This window comes from Leopardus geoffroyi, chromosome A2 (genome assembly GCF_018350155.1).
Source record: "Leopardus geoffroyi isolate Oge1 chromosome A2, O.geoffroyi_Oge1_pat1.0, whole genome shotgun sequence".
Classification (NCBI taxonomy): Eukaryota; Metazoa; Chordata; class Mammalia; order Carnivora; family Felidae; genus Leopardus; species Leopardus geoffroyi.
Genome location: NC_059331.1, coordinates 157,898,046 through 157,919,609, shown reverse-complemented (window position 1 = coordinate 157,919,609; position 21,564 = coordinate 157,898,046). Strand labels below are relative to the sequence as shown.

General features: G+C 40.0%; 1 protein-coding gene across 5 annotated transcripts in view; it reads left to right on the top strand.

Annotated features, from left to right (window-relative positions):
- Positions 1-21,564, top strand: part of TCAF1 (TRPM8 channel associated factor 1) — a 54,306-nt gene that overhangs the window by 24,480 nt on the left and 8,262 nt on the right. For all 5 annotated transcript variants that reach the window (XM_045496009.1, XM_045496008.1, XM_045496005.1 and 2 more), the window contains exons 3-4: positions 20,142-21,136; positions 21,400-21,497. In XM_045496009.1, coding sequence (XP_045351965.1) covers positions 20,142-21,136; positions 21,400-21,497 — 1,093 coding nt within the window. The remainder of the gene's footprint in view (positions 1-20,141; positions 21,137-21,399; positions 21,498-21,564) is intronic.

Here is a 21,564-nt window from a genome sequence, read left to right as displayed (position 1 = left end):
CTCCCACCTGATGTTGTTGCAGTTGCTTAACTATATATTTATCCACATTCATTAATAATAAACCTAAATCTGGGGCCCCTGGGTGGCTCAGTCAGTTGAGCATCCAACTTAGGCTCAGGTCATGATCTCCCAGCTGGTGAGTTCCATCCCCGCATCAGGCTCTGTGCTGACAGTTCAGAGCCTGGAGTCTGCTTCAGATTCTGATTTCCTCTGTCTCTGCCCCTCCCTTGCTCGTTCTCTCCCTCTCTCTCTGTCTCTCTCTCTCTCAAAAATAAACATTAAAAAATTTTTTTAATTATAAACCTAAATTGAGTGAATTTTACTTTATGTAAATTAGACCTTAATAAACCTTTAAAACTAGCATTTTTATTTTTATTTATTTTTATTTTTTAATTTAAATTCAAGTTAGTTAATGGGCGCCTGGGTGGCTCAGCCCATTGAACGTTTGACTATTGATTTCAGCTCTGGTCATGATTTCACAGTTTGTGGGTTCAAGCCCTGCACTGGGCTCTGCGCTGACAGTGTGGAGCCTGCTTGTGCTTATCTCTGTCTCTCTCTCTGCCCCCTGCTCCCCCGTTCATGATCTCTCTCTCTCTTTATCTCTCTCTCTCTCAAAATAAATAAACATAAAAAAATACAATAAAATAAATTTAAGTTAGTTAACATACAGTGTGGTATTGGTTTCAGGAGAAAAAATAGATTTTTTAATAGGACTTAAAAAAAATAATCAGAGACAATCAGATTCATGTCCAAGGATATGCAATGCAGCACTATTTGTAATAAGGAAGAGTAGTATAGCTAAATAAATTATAGAATTATTAACCAACCATTAAAACTATTTCCAAGAATATAGTTTTAGGCATGGGGAAAAGGGCATGGAAAAAACCTCTCAGGGGGTACCATGAAATGAAATAAAGTAGGATACTAACCTGTTGTTCAGTATGTTCCCACTTCTGTTCAAAAAATATGGCTATGTGTAGAAAATATTATCAAAGGAGAAGGCCATAATATCACTTCACATACAAGAACATTAAAGACAAGAAAAATAATTTAGAAGTCCTGTTAAAGATCTTCCACATCTATCAATGCACCATTCTAGGACATAAACAAAAAATATAAAACCGAATTTAAGTCTCTTAGTTCAATTTTTTTGACATCTCTGATATACATATAAATGTGTGTGTGTGTGTGTGTATTGCCAATTGCCAATACTTTTGAATTATGTTTCTTCTTCATGGATGGTCTTTTAAACCACTTTTTCAATATTGTGGGATCTATTATTTTTTTAATTTTCATTTTATTTAAAAAATTTTTTTTTACGTTTATTTATTTATTTTGAAAGAGAGACAGCACGTGCATGAGCAAAGGAGGGGAAGAGAGAGAGAGAGAGACCGAGAATCCCAAGCAAGCTCCCTGCTGTCATTGTGGAGCCCAGTGCAGGGCTTGATCTCACAAACCAGGAGATCATGACCTGAGCCAAAATTAAGAGTTAGATGCTTAACCGACTGAGCCACCCAGGCGCCCCTAATTTTCATTTTAAAAAGTAATGTCATAAACTCACAATACAACTCTTTTCATCTTCATATATTATTTTCCCCATTCATCCATAATTTTACATCATTGTCCTCTTAGTATACATGCTAGTTTGAATTCTACTCACAAATATTTTTCATTCTATATAGTCTTTAAAGTTATATTTGATTCACTTCATGAGAATGCAGTGCATACACCATATTTATTTAATCATTTGCCTGCTGTTGAGCATCTGGATCTTTCTCTACTCTTGTTCTTATAGGTAGTACTGCAGAGAATATCTTCAAAACATTTTAGAAGTATTAGACAATACAAGACACCAAGATGATTCTATTAGAATTCAAGGGAGATTATTTCCACCACCGGCTGAGTGAGGTTCAGATGGAAAGCCCCTATGGATTTAGTTACTCTGCCAAAGTATCTTATTTATTTTTAAACCCTCATTTAAACATAAGAGTGTGAATTAAGCTAACCTTAATCTTATTACTTGCATATTTCTTACTAAATTAAATTCTACATATGATCCTGGGATCCTCTTAGCCTTCTAAAAGAGTAAACTGTCCACAGGTTGTTATCAAGATGAATCATATTTTTATCAGAGGAAAAGTCTAATTTATGATCAGAAAAATAATATCCCTAAGTAATAAAACCAGATGATCTACTTTTAGCCGGGTGAGAATACCCACAGTTGTCAGGACATGAGCCTCCTAGTCACTGCCCTGGTTTCCTGCCCAGAAAGCAAAGCGTCATCATCTGCATTTAGAACACTAGCCTCCATGGGCCGCCTGGGTTGTTCAGTCGGTTAAGCTTCTGACTTCGGCTCAGGTCACCGTCTCATGGTTTGTGAGTTCAAGCCCCACGTCGGGCTCTGTGCTGACAGCTCAGAGCCTGGACTGTGCTTTGGATTCTGTGTCTCCATTCTCTGTCTCTGCTCCTCTCCCGTTTGTGTTCTCTCTCTCTCTCTCTCTCTCTCTCAGAAATGAATAAACATTAAAAAAAAAATTTTATTTTTATTTATTTAATTTTTTTTTAATTAAAAAAAAAATTTTTTTTTTCAACGTTTATTTATTTTTGGGACAGAGAGAGACAGAGCATGAACGGGGGAGGGGCAGAGAGAGAGGGAGACACAGAATCAGAAACAGGCTCCAGGCTCTGAGCCATCAGCCCAGAGCCTGACGCAGGGCTCGAACTCACGGACCGCGAGATCGTGACCTGGCTGAAGTCGGACGCTTAACCGACTGCGCCACCCAGGCGCCCCAAAAAAAAAAATTTTTATTTTAAGAAAAACACTAGCCTCCACGTGCCCCGTAAGACCAAGCCACATGTAGGCTGTTCCCTGAGCGATTTCTACTCTCCTACCAGCTTCATTCAGTGCCTCGATTGCGCCTTGGCTCTGAGGCCAGTGGCACTGCACTTTATGTGCAAAAGAAGCCTCGCCTTCTATTAAGTATTTCATTTGAAAAACACTGGGTCCATTGTCATAAACTACCTGGTCCCATTGCAGGACTCAATATTCATATAACCTGGAAAAGGCCCAGATTTTAGAGTAGGTAGACTTCAGTAAGTTCCCAAGCTCTGTCTGGTGCATGTGCTATAACCTGGTGTTGGAGCCACCCTCTCTAAGCCTCATCTTCAAAGTGGGATTAACGATGACTACCTTTCAGGGTGGTTGTGAGGATTAAATGAATGAAGAAAACATGCTCAAATACCTAAGGCACTTTAATTATTTTGACATCCAGCCTCCACACTATGGTATATAAGTTGTAGGATGCCATGAATATCATTCCCAACCACTGATGATTACCTAGCATCCATCATTATGCTGCTTTACCCCAGGTCATGTGTGTTCTCCGAGTTGTGTAAAGTATTGGCCTTTTAGGAAATTATGTATTTATTTTGAGAGAGAGAGAGAGAGAGAGAGAGCATGTGCATATGTTCTCATGCAAGAGGAGAGGGGCAGAGAGAGAGGGAGAAAGAGAATCCCAAGCAGGCTCCAAGTGGTCAGCACAGAGCCTGACACGAGGCTCCATCCCACCAACCTCGAGACCATGACCTGCGCTGAGATCAAGAGTTGGACGCTTAACCGACTGAGCTACCCAGGCACCGCAAATATTGGCATTTTTACTCATGTTTTCACCTACTTCCTCTACCAAACTGAAGCTGCATCATCATAATCAATTGCCACATTTTATCCTCTTTATACATTTACTAAAACAGGTACTAGGGACCGAATTGGCTCCACCAATAAGAGATGTGATGTAAATTAAACGCATCATTAGATGATCAACCTAGGGAGGTTTAGGAGAGGAGGAGGTTAGGGAGACAAACCAGAATAGTTTGTCTAGTCCCTCTTTTGGATAAGAAGTCCCTGATCTCACTTTTACCAAAATCTCAGGCTTCTATTACAGAGTTCTGTTAAGGAATGTTGTTCGTTCATTTTGTAGCCAGCAATTTACTGAATATATTCTATATCCCAGGCAGTGTTTTGTATGTCAAGACAATGATTTCCAAAGATCTAGTAATTAAAAACACAGAAACCTTCAGTAACAAGACCTGGAAGAATTTACAAAAAACAAATAACTGTGTTAGGAAGAGGGCTGTGATACTGAGTTTCACTGGAACCTGGAAACCTGGGATCTTCCTGCCACTATATGCAGCAAGACATGCTTGGCATGCAGTTTCACCTCTTCTTGCCTCTAAATGGAAAGTGCTGGAGTAGAACATCCTTGTCCTCCTTTTAGCTATTACTCCACTGAGACTGGTTTTCTGTCTACGGTGCTCCCCATATATATTCGGTCATCAGAGATGCATAGAAAAGAATGTTATACCAACGGTCGTGCTCTCCAATGTCTGCATGCTCCAAATTCCTTGGCCCTGTGAAACCTGAATTGACAAACCTTACGCAGATATTAATTAATAAGGTTACTTATAACAAGGATCCACAAATCGTTGCAGGTCATTGCTTGTTACATGTTAGGAATATTCAGAATGCTAACTATAGAATTTTATGTCAGGATCATGGCTGGGCGTGGTGGGGGTAAATATCCTCACCGAACTCCTACTCTGTCCTCACTGCATGCTTAGTTATGTAGGCTAAAATGGCATCAACTGGCTCTCAAAAAATAAACAAGACATTTCAGAGAGCGAATCCAAGTGGAAAGACAGGCCACGTTAGAAGAGTAATTGCTAGGGGCTCCCGGGGGCTCAGTTGGTTGAGCTTCTGACTTCTGCTCAGGTCATGATCTCGCGGTCAGTGAGTTCGAGCCCCGCGTCGGGCTCTGTGCTGACAGCTCAGAGCCTGGAGCCTGCTTCGCATTCTGTGTCTCCCTCTCTCTGTCCCTCCCCCACTCATACTCTGTCTCTCTCTCAAAACTAAATAAACATTTTAAAAATTTTTAAATAAAAAAAAAGAGGAATTGCTAAATCACAATTTAGATTGCTTCCCCCCCCCTTTTTTTTTTAACGTTTATTTATTTTTGAGACAGAGAGAGACAGAGCATGAACGGGGGAGGGTCAGAGAGAGGGAGACACAGAATCTGAAACAGGCTCCAGGCTCTGAGCTGTCAGCACAGAGCCCGACGCGGGGCTCGAACTTACGGACCGCGAGATCATGACCTGAGCCGAAGTCGGCTGCTCAACCGACTGACCCACCCAGGCACCCCTGCTTTCCCTTTTTATGAACATTTTCTTCCAGTTTCAAAATACATGCTTGCTGGAAAATAACAGAAATAATCCAGAAGTAGGCAAAGTAAAAAGGGAAAGATCTTCATCTCTGCCTGTCCCTCTGCCCCTGCTGATTTGTTCCTCCAGAGTTTGGACTCTATCTTTTCTGACTTTTCCCCCATTTGTGTGGGAGGACGGTGTGGAAGAGCTGGGGGAACAGAGAGACAGAGACAGAGACAGAGAAACCTGCAACTTGGTTTTCCACTTAATTATCTTGAACATTTTCCACGTGCATCTTTCTGATAATATGCATCATCCTTCAGAATAGCTGAATAGCGTTTTGCGTTGGATTGTTCCATAAGTCATTTAACTATACGCCTGTTAGCACACAGTAAAGTTACTTTCTAATTCTTCTGTAAATAAAGATATAATGAATATCCTTTCACTGAAACCCACACAGGCTGGATATACACTTATTCATTTTAAGTGCTTGGCAGTTTCCTTTTAGAAATTTCTTATTTTGGAAATCTTCAAATGTATATATTCATAGAAATAGAAATAAGAGCAGTGAACAAACACGTATCCGTCACCCAGCCAGTGCAATTCTCAACTACCAGCTAACTGTCTCCACTCACCACCTTCCTACCCCTTTCCTCCCTCTTCCAGTTTGTTTTGAGCAAGTCTCTGACATTGCATCATTCTGTCCATAAAATAGTGTATCTCTAAAAGACAAGGACTGATCTTTAAATATAACCACACTACTGTTATCACATATTTTAAATAGCATTACTTTTTCTGACCTAGCAAAATATCAGTAACAATATCGTTTTTTGAGAGCATTCTGTAAGTATTCTCTCTTACGTACATATGTCTAAATTTATCCCTTAGAGAAACTGGATTATTCATATTCTCCATAAATTACTTAATTTTTGCATACTTGATCTAAAAGAGATCTCTAAGACAACTGTTCCAAACTCCCACTGAGATTTTAAAACTGAACTTGGCTTTTATTTCCCATATTTTAAAGCTATATTTTGGTATCCTGAAAACTCCTGAGTTTTTTTCATGGTGTGTACATTTTGTCAGAACATACCCTTTCTAGCAACTGGTGTTTTTCACCTTGAATTCTATTTTGTCTAGTATGTAGTTACTATTCCTATTTTATTTTGTTTTGCTTCTCTTTTTGTTTTGTTACTCTTTCTATGTTTTTTTTCTAAAAGGTTTGTCTCTTAGTGTAAATCTGACTTTTTAACCTAATCATAGTGCCTCTGCGGTTTACAAGGTAAATAATCCATTTATATAATCAAAAAAATAATGTTCTAGATACTATAATCTTGCTCAATATTTTGTTATACTTTCTCATTGCTTCTTTTAAAATTTTCCTTTACAGCCTTTTGCTCCATTGGTTGAGTTTCTTTTTCTCTTCTCACTATTTGGAAATTACACAGGATTTTTCTATTCTTCTTGTAGCTATCCTTAATTTTTTCCCACATCTTTATGTAAAAATTTTTCACACTTATGGGAACATTGCAAGAATAATGTAATGATAACCATACCCTTCACCTAGATACGTCAGTGACTAGATTTTGTCACATATACTGTATAAACACACAGAAACAGATTACTTTGCCTAACCATTCGAGAGAAACCTATAGACGGAGTAACACATCACATCTAAATACTCCAGTATATATCTCCTAGAGACAAGGGCATTTTCCAGTATAACCATAATACAATGATCTAAAAAAAAAACCAAACGGTGCCATTGATACAACACTATTATTTAATGTCCATGTTCAAATGTCTGCAATTACCCCAACAACATCTTTTTTAGATTTTTTTTTTTTTTAATATAGGATCCAACCAAAACATTTGACAGCTTTTCTTATCTTTCAGGACACTGGTGGTTTTGAAGCCCAGCCATTTTGTGGAATGCCCCTCAGTTTGGATTTGTCGAATTATTTTCTCATGATTATACTCAGTCCAAACATTTTTTGGCAAGAATACTACATAGGTGACATTGGGCTCGTTACAAGGTATCAAATTGGGAGGCATATGACATCAGTTTTATTGTTACTGGTGATGACAGAATTGGCTATTTAGTTAAATTGGAGTTTGCCAGATTTTCCTAGTGTAATAGTGCCTTTCCCCCCCCTTTTAACCAGTTTAACCTATGGTGTGACAATTTGAGAGTATTAATGTCCTGTTCACCAGCAACCTTCCACCCAGTGGTTTTAGCACTAGTTGATGATCTGTGCCCGGGTCAATATTTACAAAAGTGATTACTTCTACCGCACACGGGTACTTCCTGCCCCTTTCTTAAAGATTCATGTCAAACATCACCTCTTCCAGAAAACCTCTCCCACCCTCTCCCATTCTGACATGGATGTCTCTCTTCTGAGCACCTGTAGCAACCTGACCTTCTAGCTGAGTGTAGGTTTACTTGTAGATTTCTGCCAGAATTGGTTGGGATCCCTCCCTACCCCCACAACATTTGTTGTTGATTTTGTGGTGGTTTTAAAATTTTGCTTGAGTATCACTCTGTACTCATGGACCCTTTTATTTTTTTTTAAGTTTATTTCATTTTGAGAGAGAGAGAGAGAGTGCGAGCAGGAGGGGGGGGAGGGCAGAGAGAGGGAGAGAGAGAACTCCACGTAGGCTCTGTGCTGACAGTGCAGAGCCGGATGTGGGGCTGGAACTCATGAACCATGAGATCATGACCTCGGCGGAGACCAGGAGTCAGATGCTTAACCAACTGAGCCACCTAGGCACCCCACACATGGACACTTTAAAAAAAAATCAAATATAAATCATTTATAGTGCGTGTTTTTGGAAGGTCATACTGTCTCAAATTTGGCAAGTGCAAAGCCCTATTAAGCTGACTCCTAAATCATTTGACACGCCCCATCAGTTTTCTTGTATTTACTCAGTGTCTGGTACAACAAGACGTTGCAGGTTCATGTTGTCCTTTTCTAGTCCAAAACCAGATTCAGCCATTTCTTCAAGAATTCTTAGTTCCTTTTGGTGGTGAATGGTATTTAGAAACTATGGTCATCACGGTGTACTCACTGCTGTTGGACTGTCCTCATTCCTGGGCTCCTCAGAAGACAGCCAGGAAATATTGATCTCATAATCATAAGTTCATACTGATACCCCCAGTTTTAATCCAAAACCACAGGGAAGATTCCCTGTTTGTATCTTCCGTCTCCCATAATGCGAATACTGGTTTCCACAACTTCAGTATTTACTCATTAGCTCAGTCCTACAGTGCGCACAAAATAATTTCATGATTACTATTCCCACAGTATAGCCAAGAGCATAAATAGTAAGTTTTAAAGATTTCTTTGTATTTATTTTTATACTCAGAATATACTTTACTGAGCGTAGAATGTCCGAGTACGGTGTTCAGAATTGTTTGTTTTCATTTGGTCCTACTTTTATTTAATGTGGGTTTTTGCCTATATTTGCTTATTTAATTTTATTTTTTGAATGTATTAAGTACTGACATGGTTGTAACAGCAAAGTACACTTCTTTATTTTTTTTTAAGTTTACTTATTTATTTTGAGAGAGAGAGAGAGCATGCATGAGTGGGGGAGGGGCAGAGAGAGACGACCTTAAGCAGGCTCTATGCCAGGTATGGAGCCTGACAAATGTAGGGCTTGATTAACCTCCATGAGATCATGTCCTGAGCTGAAATCAAGTGTCGGACTCTTAACAGCCACCAGGCGCCCCTATACATAGTATGTTCTGATCACAGTGGTACTGCACTAGAAATCAGTGGGATAAACATATCTGGAATATCTAAATATTTGTAAGTTAAAAAATACATGAATACCCTACAAGTCAAAAAAGAAATTGCCAAGGAAATTAGGAAATGTTTTGAACTGAATAAAAATGAAAACACAACATGCCAAAATTTGTGTAATGTAGTTAAAGTAGTGCAGAGAAAGAAAGGTATACTTTTAAATGCTTTTATTAGAAAAAATGAAAGGCTTAAATTCAGTGGCCTGAATTTCCACATCAAGAAGCTAAAAAAAAAAAAAAAGAAAAGAAAAGAAAGAAAAGAAAAACCTGACCCAAAATATGTGGAAGGAATAAGAAGATAATAAAGATGAGAGCAGAAATCAATGAAACAGGAAGTAGAAAAACAATAGGGAAAATCAGTAAAAACAGAAGTTGGTTAGTTGGAAAAAAATCAATAAAGTGATAAATCTCTAGATACATTGATCACAAAAACAAGAGATGAATACAAATGATAAATTCCAGGAATGGAATACAGATGATTAATATAGATCCTACAGACATTAAGATATAAGGGAATATTACAACCGTATGCCAATGCATTTGACAGCTTTCCACAGAGAGACAAACTGCTAGAATTGACACAAGAAGAAACAGAAAATGTATGTTAAAGGAGTTGAATTCTAATTTAAAACATCCCAATACTAAATGCAATCTGGTATCCTGGATTGGATCCTAGAAAATATCAGTGGGAAAAGGTGAAATTTGTGTAAAGTCTGGAGTTAAGAGCATTTTACTAATTTTAACTTACTAGTTTTGGCAAACGTACCATAACTGTGTAACATGTTAACATTTGGAAAACTGAGTGAAGGGTACACTGGAACTTGGTACGATTTGCAACTTTTATGTTTTTTTATTTTAAAATAAAAATTTTATTTAAAATAAACAACAATGCAAAAAAACCAATAAGGAGATAGCTTCACTGATGAATTTTATCAAACATTCAAAGAACAAAAGATACTAACCCTACATAAACTCTTCAAGAAAGTAGAAGAGGAGGAAACTTTCTGCAACTTAATTTATTACACTAGTATTTCTCTGATACCAAAACTGGAGAAAGACATCACAAGAAAACTACAGAACAATGTCCCTCATGCAGATGCAAAAATTCTTAATAAAATATTGTAAAAAGAATAAAAGTAATATATAAGAAGGATACTACATCATGACCAAGTATGGCTTATCCTGGGAATGCATGGCTGGTTTAATACTCTACCATGGAAGTAATTCATCATACTTTTTTTTTAATGCTTACTTACTTTTGAAACAGAGAGAGACCAAGCATGAGCAGGGGAAGGGCAGAGAGAGAAAGAGAGAGACACAGAATCCGAAGCAGGCTGAGCTGTCAGCATGGAGCCGGACGTGGGCCTTGAACCCACAAACCGTGAGATCACGACCTGAGCCGAAGTTGGACACGTAACCGACTGAGCCATCCGAGCACCCCAGTAATTCACCATATGAACAGAATGAATGAGAAAACCATATAATTCAGTACACGTGTGTGTGCGCGCGCACACACACACACACACACACACACACACACACACACAAAAGCATTTGACAAAATTCAGTACCAAATCATGATAATATTTTAGCCAACTAGAAATAAAAAGGAACTTCTTCAATATTGTGAGAGTCATCTTTGAAAAAGCTATAGCTAAGAATGTGCTTCATAGGGAAATATCCTAAAATTGAAAACAAGGCAAGGAAGGATATCTGCTGTCACTGCTCTTATTCAACACTGCACTAATGATCATAGCCAGTTCAGTAAGGCCGGTAAAAGAAGGCGCAGAGATGAAAAATTAAGAAGTAAACCTATGTTTATTAGCAGGAAACATGAGATCTATGTAAAAAAACACTCTTTAAAACTACAAAAAAAGCACTATAATAATTGAAATTAGTAAGTTTGCAAGATACAAGGTCAATAAAAATCAATTACATTCTTATATACTAGCAGCCAAAAATTGACAACTGAAATTAAAAATAATCCAATAAAGATAGGACCCCAAATCATGAAATACTGATGAATAAAGTTAACGAAATGTTATAAGACCTATATCCTAAAACTATAAAACATCACTGAAATTAAGTAAAGCCTAAAGAAATAGAGAAATACACCAGATTGATGAATCAGAACACTCAGTAATTTTAAGATGTCAGTTTTCCCCCAAATGACATAAAGATTCAATGCAATCCCAACCAAAGTTCAAATGGACTCTAAAATTAATGCAAATGAAAGGAACTAATATAACCTAAGTTCAAGACTTACTAGAAAGCTAAAATAATCAAGATACTGTGGTGCTGGCATAAGGACAGCCATACAGATCAGTGAAATGACTACACGTGGTTCAGAAATAGGCTCACAGATCCATGCTCAATCTTTTCAACATATGGTTCTGGAGTAAATGGATACCCTTATGGAGAAAAGGTGAATCCTGACACTTATCCTGCTCCATACAAAACAAATAACTAAAAAGATCTGGACCTAAAAGCCTAAGATTCAAAACCATCTTTTCTTTTTCTTTCTTTCTTTCTTTCTTTCTTTCTTTCTTTCTTTCTTTCTTTCTTTCTCTTCCTTTCTTCTTCCTTCTTTTTTCTTTTTCTTTTTTTATGTCAAAAACTTCTAAATGAATGCACAGGAGAGATTATCTGTGACCCTGGGTTAGGCAAAGATGGACTAGATAGGACACAAAAAGTACATGAGCCATAAGAGGAAATGATTGATAAACTGAGCTTCATAAAATTTTAATAACTTCTGAAGTTCAGTAGATAATATTAAGAAAACAAAAAGGAAAGAGAAAGAAAGAAAGAAAGAAAAAGAAAGAAAGAAAGAAAGGAAAAGAAAAGAAAAGAAAAGAAAAGAAAAGAAAAGAAAAGAAAAGAAAGGGAGAAAGAAAACAAAAAGGCAGGCTATAGACTAGAAAAATTATTTGCTGTATTTGTATCTGACAATGGATTTGCATTTAGGATACATAGAGAACTCTTACATCTCAATAAGAAGACAAACGATCCAATAAAAAAAATAAAAGTACAAAATATTTCAACATACTTCATGGAAGATAAGCTATGAAAGGCCAGTAAGCCCATGAAAAGATTCTCAATATTGTTAGTGATCAGAGAAATGCAAATTAATGTCACAATTAGATACCATACACCCCACTAGAACTGCTCCTAAAAAGACTGACAAGAAGTGTTGGTAATAATGTGGAGCGACTGGAGCTCTCATACATTACTGTTGGGAATGTACAGTTGGAAAACAGTTTGGCAATTTCTTAATCAACTTAAGCCTACTCTTCCCATACCACTCAGACATCTCATTCCTAACTATTTATCCAGAAGAACGGAAAACATGTCCACACAAAAATTCTGCACATCATTGTTCATGGCAGCAAGCCCCAAACTGGAAGCTACCCAAATGTTCATCAACAGATGAACAGATAAACAAAATGTGACATATCCACCCAGGGACATACTACTCAGCAGTTAAAAAAAAAGGGGGGGGGGATAGATTACTGATAGGCTTAATAATATAGGTGGCTCTCAAAAATGGACTCTAAGTGGAAGAAGCCAAATGCAAGAGTATCTACTTTGTGATTCCATTTATATGAAGTTTTAGAAAAGGCAGACCTTATCTACACTGAAAGCCAGCATGTCAGTGGTTGCCCGGGGACTGAAGTGACCGAAATAGGGCAAAAGATAGCTTTATGTGGTGATGGAAATGTTATGTATTTTTATTGTGATTATACCAGTGTATAAATGTAACAAAATCTCATCAAGATGTACACTTTAAATGGATGGATTTTAACACATGTCTGTGAGGTTGATTTTTTCAAAGTTGGCATATTCAACACAATATCAAAGGAGAACAAAGTGGGACTCACTATACTTGAGACTCACAGTAATCAAAAGAGAAAAGAGCGTGGTATTTGTGAAAGAACAGACAAACTGAATGGAATAGAGAGCCCAGAAAGAGACCCACATAAATCTGGTCATCTGATCTTTGATAGAGGAACAAAGGCCATATAATGGAGCAAAGAAAGTCTTCAAAAATGATGCTGGAACTGGACATCCACAGGCAAAAAAATGAAACCTAGGCACAGACCTTATAGCTTTCATAAAATAACTCAAAATAGATCACAGACCTGAAGGTAAAACACAGAACTGTAAAACTCCTAGTAGATAACATAGGAAATAATCCTAGATGATCTTGACTATGGCTATGACTTTTTAGCTATAATACCAAGGAAACATGAACATGATCATGGGTAGGCTGGGCTTCATTAAAATTGAAAACTTCTCTGCAAAAGTCAATGTCAAGAGAATGAGAAGACAGGCCACAGACTGGGAACATGTATCTGCAAAAGGCACATCATATAAAGCATTATCATCCAAAATATATAATGAACTCTTAAAATAACAATAAGATAACAATATAATAAAATGGTCCAATGACCTTAATAGACACCTCACAATAAGATGTACAGATGTAAGATAATCCTATAAAAAGACACTTCATATCACATGTCATCGGGGAAATGCAAAGTAAAACAATGAGCTGTCACTACACTGAAAATCCAAGACATTGACACCACCAAATGCTGATGAGGATGTGGAGCAACAGGAACTCTCGTTCACTGCTGATGGGAATGCAACACGGTACAGCCACCTTTGAAGACAGTTTCACAGTTTCTTACAGACTAAACTACTCTTACCATATGATCTTGCAATCACACTCCTTGCTGTTTACTCAAAGGAGTTATATCCACACAAAAACATGCAAGTGGATATTAGTAGCAGCTGTGTTCATAATTGCCAAACGTAGAAGCAACCAAGATGTTCTTCAGGGGGTGAATGAGTAAGTAAATTGTGGTACATTCAGAAGTAGGGTATTATTCAGTGCTAAAAATAAATGAGCTAATAAGCCATGAACAGACATGGAGGAAATTTAAATGCATGATTAATGTATGATTGCAACTGGATGACATCTGGAAAAGGCAAAACTCTGGAGACAGTAAAAAGATCTGTGGATGCCAGGGGCAAGATGAGAGGATGAATAGGCAGGACACAGAGTATTTTGGGGGCAGTGAAAATACTTGATGATACCATAATTAGGGATACATGTCATTATACCTTTGTCCAAACCCACAGGATGTACAACAAGAGTGAACCCTAATGAGAACCATGGGCTTTGGGTGATAATAATGTGCTAATGTAGGTTTGAGTGTAACAGATGTACTACCCTGATGGGGATGTTGGTAACGGGAGGCTATGCATATGTGTGTGTGTGTGTGTGTGTGTGTGTGTGTGTGTGTGTGTTGGGGGGGGGGGTATATGGGACTTCTGTGTGCTCTCCCCTCAATAGTGCTGTGAGCCTAAAAGTACTCTTAGGGGCCTTTGGCTGGCTCAGTCAGTACAGCTTGAGACTCTTGATGTCAGGGTCATAAGTTCAAGTCCATATTGAGCATGGAGCCTACTTAAAAAAAATAAATAAAGCATAGTTTTTTTAATTGGCATGTTAAAGCCTGAAAAAAAAGAAAAAACCTTCTCATTCTCTTTCCCTCTGTTTGTAATCTGTTCTCACCCCTGTATGATAACCAATTTCATTAGTTTCTTGATTATTCCTTCCTGTTTCTTTTTACAACAGTGTGTGTGTGGATACATATTGTGCCCAGTATTTCACAAATTAAAGGAAGCATGCTATGAATACTCTTTTACACCCTGCTTTTTTCAGTTAATATATCTTGATAATTATGCTTTGACAATATTTAGAAATCTCCCTTATTTTTTTTTCCATAGTGGCGTTCTGTTTGTTTCTATGAGTATACCATAGTTGATTCAACCAACCTCTAATGTACGGGCATTTGTGTTGCTTTCATGTTTTTGCTATCATAAAGTTGCAATGGATAACTTTGTTTTAAGTGTTTTCATTTTATTGAAATTAACGCCTTTTGGCTAACTTTCTAGGGATAAAATTGCTAGGTCCAAAGATAAATGTATGTATACTTTTGTTAGAAATTGCCAAGTTCATCTCCATGTTGGGTTGTACCACTTAGCATTCTCACCAGCAGTGGAGAGAGATGCCTGTTTCCCCCACACAATTCTAACAGAACAGTTATCAGACTTCTGAAGCTTTGTTAGCCTGATAGCTGGGAAATGGTATTCCAATATAGTTGTAACTTGTATTCTTTTTTCTGTTTTAAGTTTATTTATTTTTAGAGAGAGGGAGAGAGAGCATGAGCAGGGGAGGGGCAGAGAGATGGAAAGAGAGAGAGAATCCCAAGTAGGCTCTGCACTGTCAGCACAGAGCCCGAAGAGGGGCTTGAACCCAGGGACCATGAGGTCATGATTTGAGCCAAATCTAAGAGTCGGACACTTAACTGACTGAGCCACCCAGGCACCCCTTCATTCTTTTTTCTAGAAGTAAATCAGTGTGTGTTAAGAGTCATTTAGGTTTTTTTGGTTGCAAACTGTCCTTTTACATGTTTTGCCCATTTTCAGATATGTTTTTCGTGTTCCCATTTTAAGAGTTCTTTACAGACTAGAAATATTCATCTTTTATCTGTGATTACAGCATGTTTGTTTTTTGAATGTACTTAGTATTTCTGCCATTCAAAAATGCATATGTAGCTAATTTTATCAATCTTTTCTCTTAGCACATTTGATTTGGGGTCATAGTTAGGAAGCCTTTCCTCACACCTAGATTATGAGATTTCACTCTTGGTTTCTTCCAGTACTTGGGTGGTTTCCCTTTTAAAATTTACCGCTCGGGGGGCGCCTGGGTGGTGCAGTCGGTTAAGCGTCCGACTTCAGCCAGGTCACGATCTCGCGGTCCGTGAGTTCGAGCCCCGCGTCGGGCTCTGGGCTGATGGCTCAGAGCCTGGAGCCTGTTTCCGATTCTGTGTCTCCCTCTCTCTCTGCCCCTCTCCCGTTCATGCTCTGTCTCTCTCCGTCCCAAAAATAAATAAACGTTGAAAAAAAAAAAAAATTTACCGCTCGGATGCATTTGGAATCTTGTCTTGTGTGTTGTGTGACAGAGGGTATCCATTTTATCTTTTCCCAAATGCCTATCCAGTCATCCCAACATTTATGAAATTATATTTATAATTTATAATATGATAATATATTTATTATTTACATTTTATAACTATATTATATAATATTATGCATTATATATTATTACATAAATATTTACTATAATAAGTTATTATAATATAATTTATAATATAGGTTATTTGAAATTATATTTATGAAAGTATCTTTTCCCAGTAATACAAGATGCCACCTTTATTATACACTAATAGCCATATTTACTGTGTTGCCCTTATTGTTTTAGTAAGCTTTATATTTTTAGATCTGAGTTGCGAATTAACTAGTTTTTATAATCTACATCTCCAAATTAAGAACGCCATTTGTCTCTTTCTCGCACTTTTGCCTGCTCACCCTCTACCTCCCAAAACAGCGGCACCTTGGTTCCAGTTTGGTTTTGCCTCAGTTTAGTTTAACGTCATGGTCCTGCTAATTCGGGATTCTTTCTTAGCAACTGCAGCAAGTATCAGAAGACCTTTCTCAGCATTACTTATAAATTACACTGGTATTCGTGCCCGCCACTGTTTCGTGAAGCCAATTTGTCTGTTGTACTTGTTTTTCTTTTTCTAGACCTACAGGGTAACCTTAGGTACATTTTGGGGAAAACTTTCATGAGTGGTACATTTCCTAACCCTTGATGTGGTATCAGTATTTCCACGTGCCAACGAAGAGTTTTAGGCAGCTGTGTGTGCCACACAGAGTGCCTTCACTGCCCTCAAATACTTTGTTTTTAGGGAACTTGGTAATTTAGGGAACTAGGTAATTTGTTCTCTTTGGCTTTGTTTTCTTTCTGGCGGCCTTCAAGGCTTTTTCTTCATGTTTGAAGTTCATTAGCTTGTCAGTAACCAGCTAGATCCTGCCCTTCTCATTTACCCTGCTTTGCATTCGGGTAGTCCTGTCTTTCTGAGAACTGGAATCGGTTTTTCAGTGCAAGGAAATTGCATGTAATTGTAGGTTTCTTGCTACTTTTTTCTCTTTCTTTGCTTTCTTAACTCCCGCTTGCTAGATCTTCTCCTTTGTCCTTCATTCTCTTTTTTTCTGCTGTTTAGCTTCGTGCCTTTCAGCACTGCCCTCTGGAACGATCACTTGACTCAGTTTCCCTGTTGACTTATTCATAGTGTTCATCCCCATCAAGATTTACTTTCTGCCATGTATTAAAATTGAGATTCCCTGGCAATTATACTTTTATTCTAATGAGTAACTTATTACAGCAGCCTGTTCCTTTTTTTTTTTTTTTTTTTTTTTGGAGACAAAGTATGTCATCTCAAAACTCCAATAATCTACAATATTTATGTAGGACTTTCTTCTTCATTTATCACTGTTACTAGAGTGTTGGTTTTCTCTGGTTAGTTTCGTGCTTCTCTTTCACGGTGTTACTTTTCATTGCATATTCAGTGATTCTTGTTTATTTAAATATTAAGTGGCATTGAAATTCTAGATTGGTCATTACTGGTTACTGAGGTGTATTTTCTCAGGACAAATGATAATCCCTACTCTTCCTGTTTTCTTGGTCTTTTTCTTTCACATAGATGCAGTTACAGATTCTTCTGTTTTCAAGGGTTTCTGATCAGTCTGATTCCATTTGATTTCCATTTTCTATAAATTTCTCACTGGCCCAGTTTATTGATTGTGCCCTTCTCCAAACCCAGTGCAATCATGGATTTATTCTGATTTTAAAACTTAATGTTTCATTTCAGAAGAGAATGGGAAAGAGAAGTAAAAATCCAGTTCAGATTTTTTTCAGTTTATGAAAGAAAAATTTTTCTCCCCCTGCATAGAAGTCATGGCTATTAGACTTAAAAGACACTCTGAGGGTGCCCCCCAGCTTAGCATGAGCAGGACCTCACCCAGGGTCATTGTCTAGATGAGGTTCTAGCGACTCAGTGTCTGGACCTCAAGTTTGCACATTCAGTATCACCCCCCTTGGCATAATAGTGTATAAACCTTGATGCCAGTGTATTTATCTAAAACACAGGGGTGCCTGGGTGGCTCAGTCAGTTAAGCATCTGACTCTTGGGTTTGGCTCAGGTCACGATCTCACAGTTTCTTGGGTTCAAGTCCCGCGTCGGGCTCTGTGCTGGCAACGGAGCCTGCTTGGGATTCTCTGTCTCCCTCTCTCTCTGCCCCTCCCCTACTTGTCTAGTTTTTGTCTTTCTCAAAATAAATAAATAAACTTAAAAAAAATAAAACAATAAATAAAACACAGTGACCTACCTCTTCACTGATTTCACCTGTAAAACAACTGCGTGAAATTTATACACAGAACTGCTTCTTATAAGAATTTAAACACATTTTGCATTTAATTTTATATGCAGGTATAAAGTCATAAAAATTTTTTAAATTAATATTTTTAATTTTAGAATCACCAAATTAAAGACAGACTGTCCAAGATATTGCTTGAGAAATAGACATGTAACAAAACTAGAACATTCTGTGTGGCCTGGCCTGTTGGGGCAGGTGATCGTCAGAATCAGAAGCAAGATTATAATCATAAGGTGGTTGGGTAAACTGAGAATCAGAGCAGGAACAGCGAGCTGAATAACTTCAGAGGTTACTACCTGAAGGAGCTGGAGAGTCACTAGGGTGATACCTTGTCTCCAGGAAAGGCTCGTACCCACTGAGAGCACCGCAATCTCCCCGTTGGTTAACTGGAGTTCTCCCAGCCAGAGGACACGACTCAGCTCTGCTGTCCGCCTGGCTCCTGTTTTCCATTGTATCCTGGCAGCTGCCTTCTGCAGTTACCACATCTTTACAAAAGTGGCACAGCCAGTTCTGGGATCTCGAACTTATGGAGGTCACTCCACCTCTTACCCCCTGAGGATCCCACTAGGTGGCCAGGGCTGCATCTCCTGTTTTGGGGTTACAGGTGTCCTGAGGTGATAGGGGTCCGTTACCCAGAGACGGGTACAGATGGTGCTGAGAAAGAACTTATAGTGTGGATGTCACTCCAGCGAGCCGGCAATGAGTGGGTGGAGTGCTGGGTGTCAGCAGTCAATCCTTTTAGGTTCAAGTTACCAGGAGGGTCTCACTAGAGTTGAAGCCACTCAGCTCCCCTGCCCCACCTTTTGAGGTAATACTGGTGCCACCAACTCAGCTCTCCATTGACTTTATTTGCAGAAAATTGGCTGCACAGAACTTATAAATAAGGTTCTTTATGAGAATGAAAACATGATTTACCATTCAGTTATTTATATAATGTGCAAAAGGCTGAAATAAACACTTAAATCTGGAATATTTAAGATATAATATTAGGTAAACACAGCAAGCCTTCCTTTGAGATTTCCTTTGGAGAATTTGGGTTTGTTTGTTTTTTTTTTTTTAATAAATTTGTGTTGTGTTTTTTTAATGTTTATTTATTTTTAACTTTTTTTAACATTTATTCATCTTTGAGAGACAGAGAGAGACAGAGCATGAGTGGGGGAGGAGCAGAGAGAGAGGGAGACACAGAACCTGAAGCAAGCCCCAGGCTCTGAGCTGGCAGCACAGAGCCTGATGCGGGACTCGAACTCACTGACTGCGAGATTGTGACCTGAGCCGAAGTTGGACACTTAACTGACTGAGCCACCCAGGAGCCCCGGTTTATTTATTTATTTTGAGAGAGAGAGAGAGAGAGAGACAGCACACACTTGCAAGTGGCGGGGGGGGCGGGGGGGGACGGGGGGGAAGTGCAGAGAGAGAGGTCAGAGAGAGAATCCCAAGCAAGCTCTGAGCTCTTAGTGCAGAGCCCAACGTGGGGGTTGATCCCATCAACCGGGAGATCACGACTGGAGCTGAAATCAAGAATAGGGCCCTTAACCGACAGAGCCACCCAGGCGCCCCTGCTTTGGAGAGTGTGTCTTCCAAGAATGAGTAGACCAGAATCAACGTCCCCCTGTCTTCCCTCTGACCAGCCTCCATACCCAGGGAGGTCAGATATGCCCACCTTGTTCTCCCAGCTGCCCTGTGAGAGACAAAAGTGGTCATATTAGGAAAGCTGCTGCCTGCTGTATGCTGGGTGCTGTCCCCGGGGCTTTCTGTGGCTGCTCCTTGAATGGAGAACACTTGTGTGTCTTTGCAGCTGTGAGGATGACCTCTCCGAGGACAGAGACGAGCTCCTGCACGGGATTTCAGAGCTGGACATCAGCAACTCAGACTGCTTCCCATCCCAGCTGCTGGTGCACGGGGCTCTGGCCTTTCCCCTGGGGTTAGACTCCTACCATGGCTGTGTCATAGCGGCTGCCCGCTATGGCCGGGGCCGGGTGGTCGTGACCGGCCACAAGGTATTATTCACCGTTGGCAAACTGGGCCCCTTTCTGCTCAATGCCGTGCGCTGGCTGGACGGGGGCCGCAGAGGCAAGATCGTGGTGCAGACAGAACTGAGGACACTGAGCGGCCTGCTCGCAGTGGGGGGCATAGACACCAGCATCGAGCCCCATCTGACCAGCGACGCGAGTGTCTATTGCTTTGAACCCGTGAGCGATGTGGGGGTCAAAGAGCTGCAGGAGTTCGTAGCAGAGGGCGGGGGACTGTTCGTTGGAGCCCAAGCCTGGTGGTGGGCCTTCAAGAACCCTGGAGTGTCCCCTTTGGCTCGGTTCCCAGGAAACCTCCTCCTCAACCCCTTTGGCATCAGCATCACAAGCCAGAGCCTCAATCCGGGGCCCTTCCGTACTCCTAAAGCAGGGATCAGGACCTATCACTTCCGCTCCACTCTGGCCGAGTTCCAGGTCATAATGGGCCGGAAGAGAGGGAATGTGGAGAAGGGCTGGCTGGCAAAGCTGGGGCCGGACGGGGCTGCTTTCCTCCAGATCCCCGCAGAGGAGATCCCTGCCTATATGTCTGTGCACCGGCTCCTGAGGAAACTGCTGAGTCGCTATCGGCTCCCGGTAGCAACGCGAGAGAACCCCGTTATCAATGATTGCTGCAGGGGTGCTATGCTCTCCCTGGCCACTGGTCTGGCCCACTCGGGAAGCGACCTCTCTCTGTTAGTGCCAGAAATCGAAGACATGTACAGCAGCCCCTATCTGCGCCCCTCGGAATCTCCTATCACCGTTGACGTCAACTGCAACAATCCAGGTAAGGAATGGGGGCAGGGAGAAGGAGAACTCAGCATGGGGGGCCGTGGGGACGGGGCCTGATGGCCTCAGAAGGCCATCGCCACCCTTGGCCGTGCACTTTCCAGGAGATGGGGGTTGGGGATTTAGGTGACATTTAAGCACCTGAATCAGGGCGGCATGAAGGGAGGGAGGCGGGCGGAGCTCCCGAAGGGGCTGTGGATGTGCTGGACGGAGATGGCGTCACGGAGGAGGGATAAAGTCTGCCCTTCTGTGCGTCGGCAGGCACCAGATACTGCTGGATGAGCACCGGGCTCTACATTCCTGGAAGGCAGATCATAGAGGTCTCGCTGCCTGAAGCTGCTGCCTCTGCTGATCTGAAGGTAAGGCCAGGCCCCATCTCCCGTGTGATGCAGAAGCCAGAGGTCCTTGCTGTCCTGGTTGCCAGTT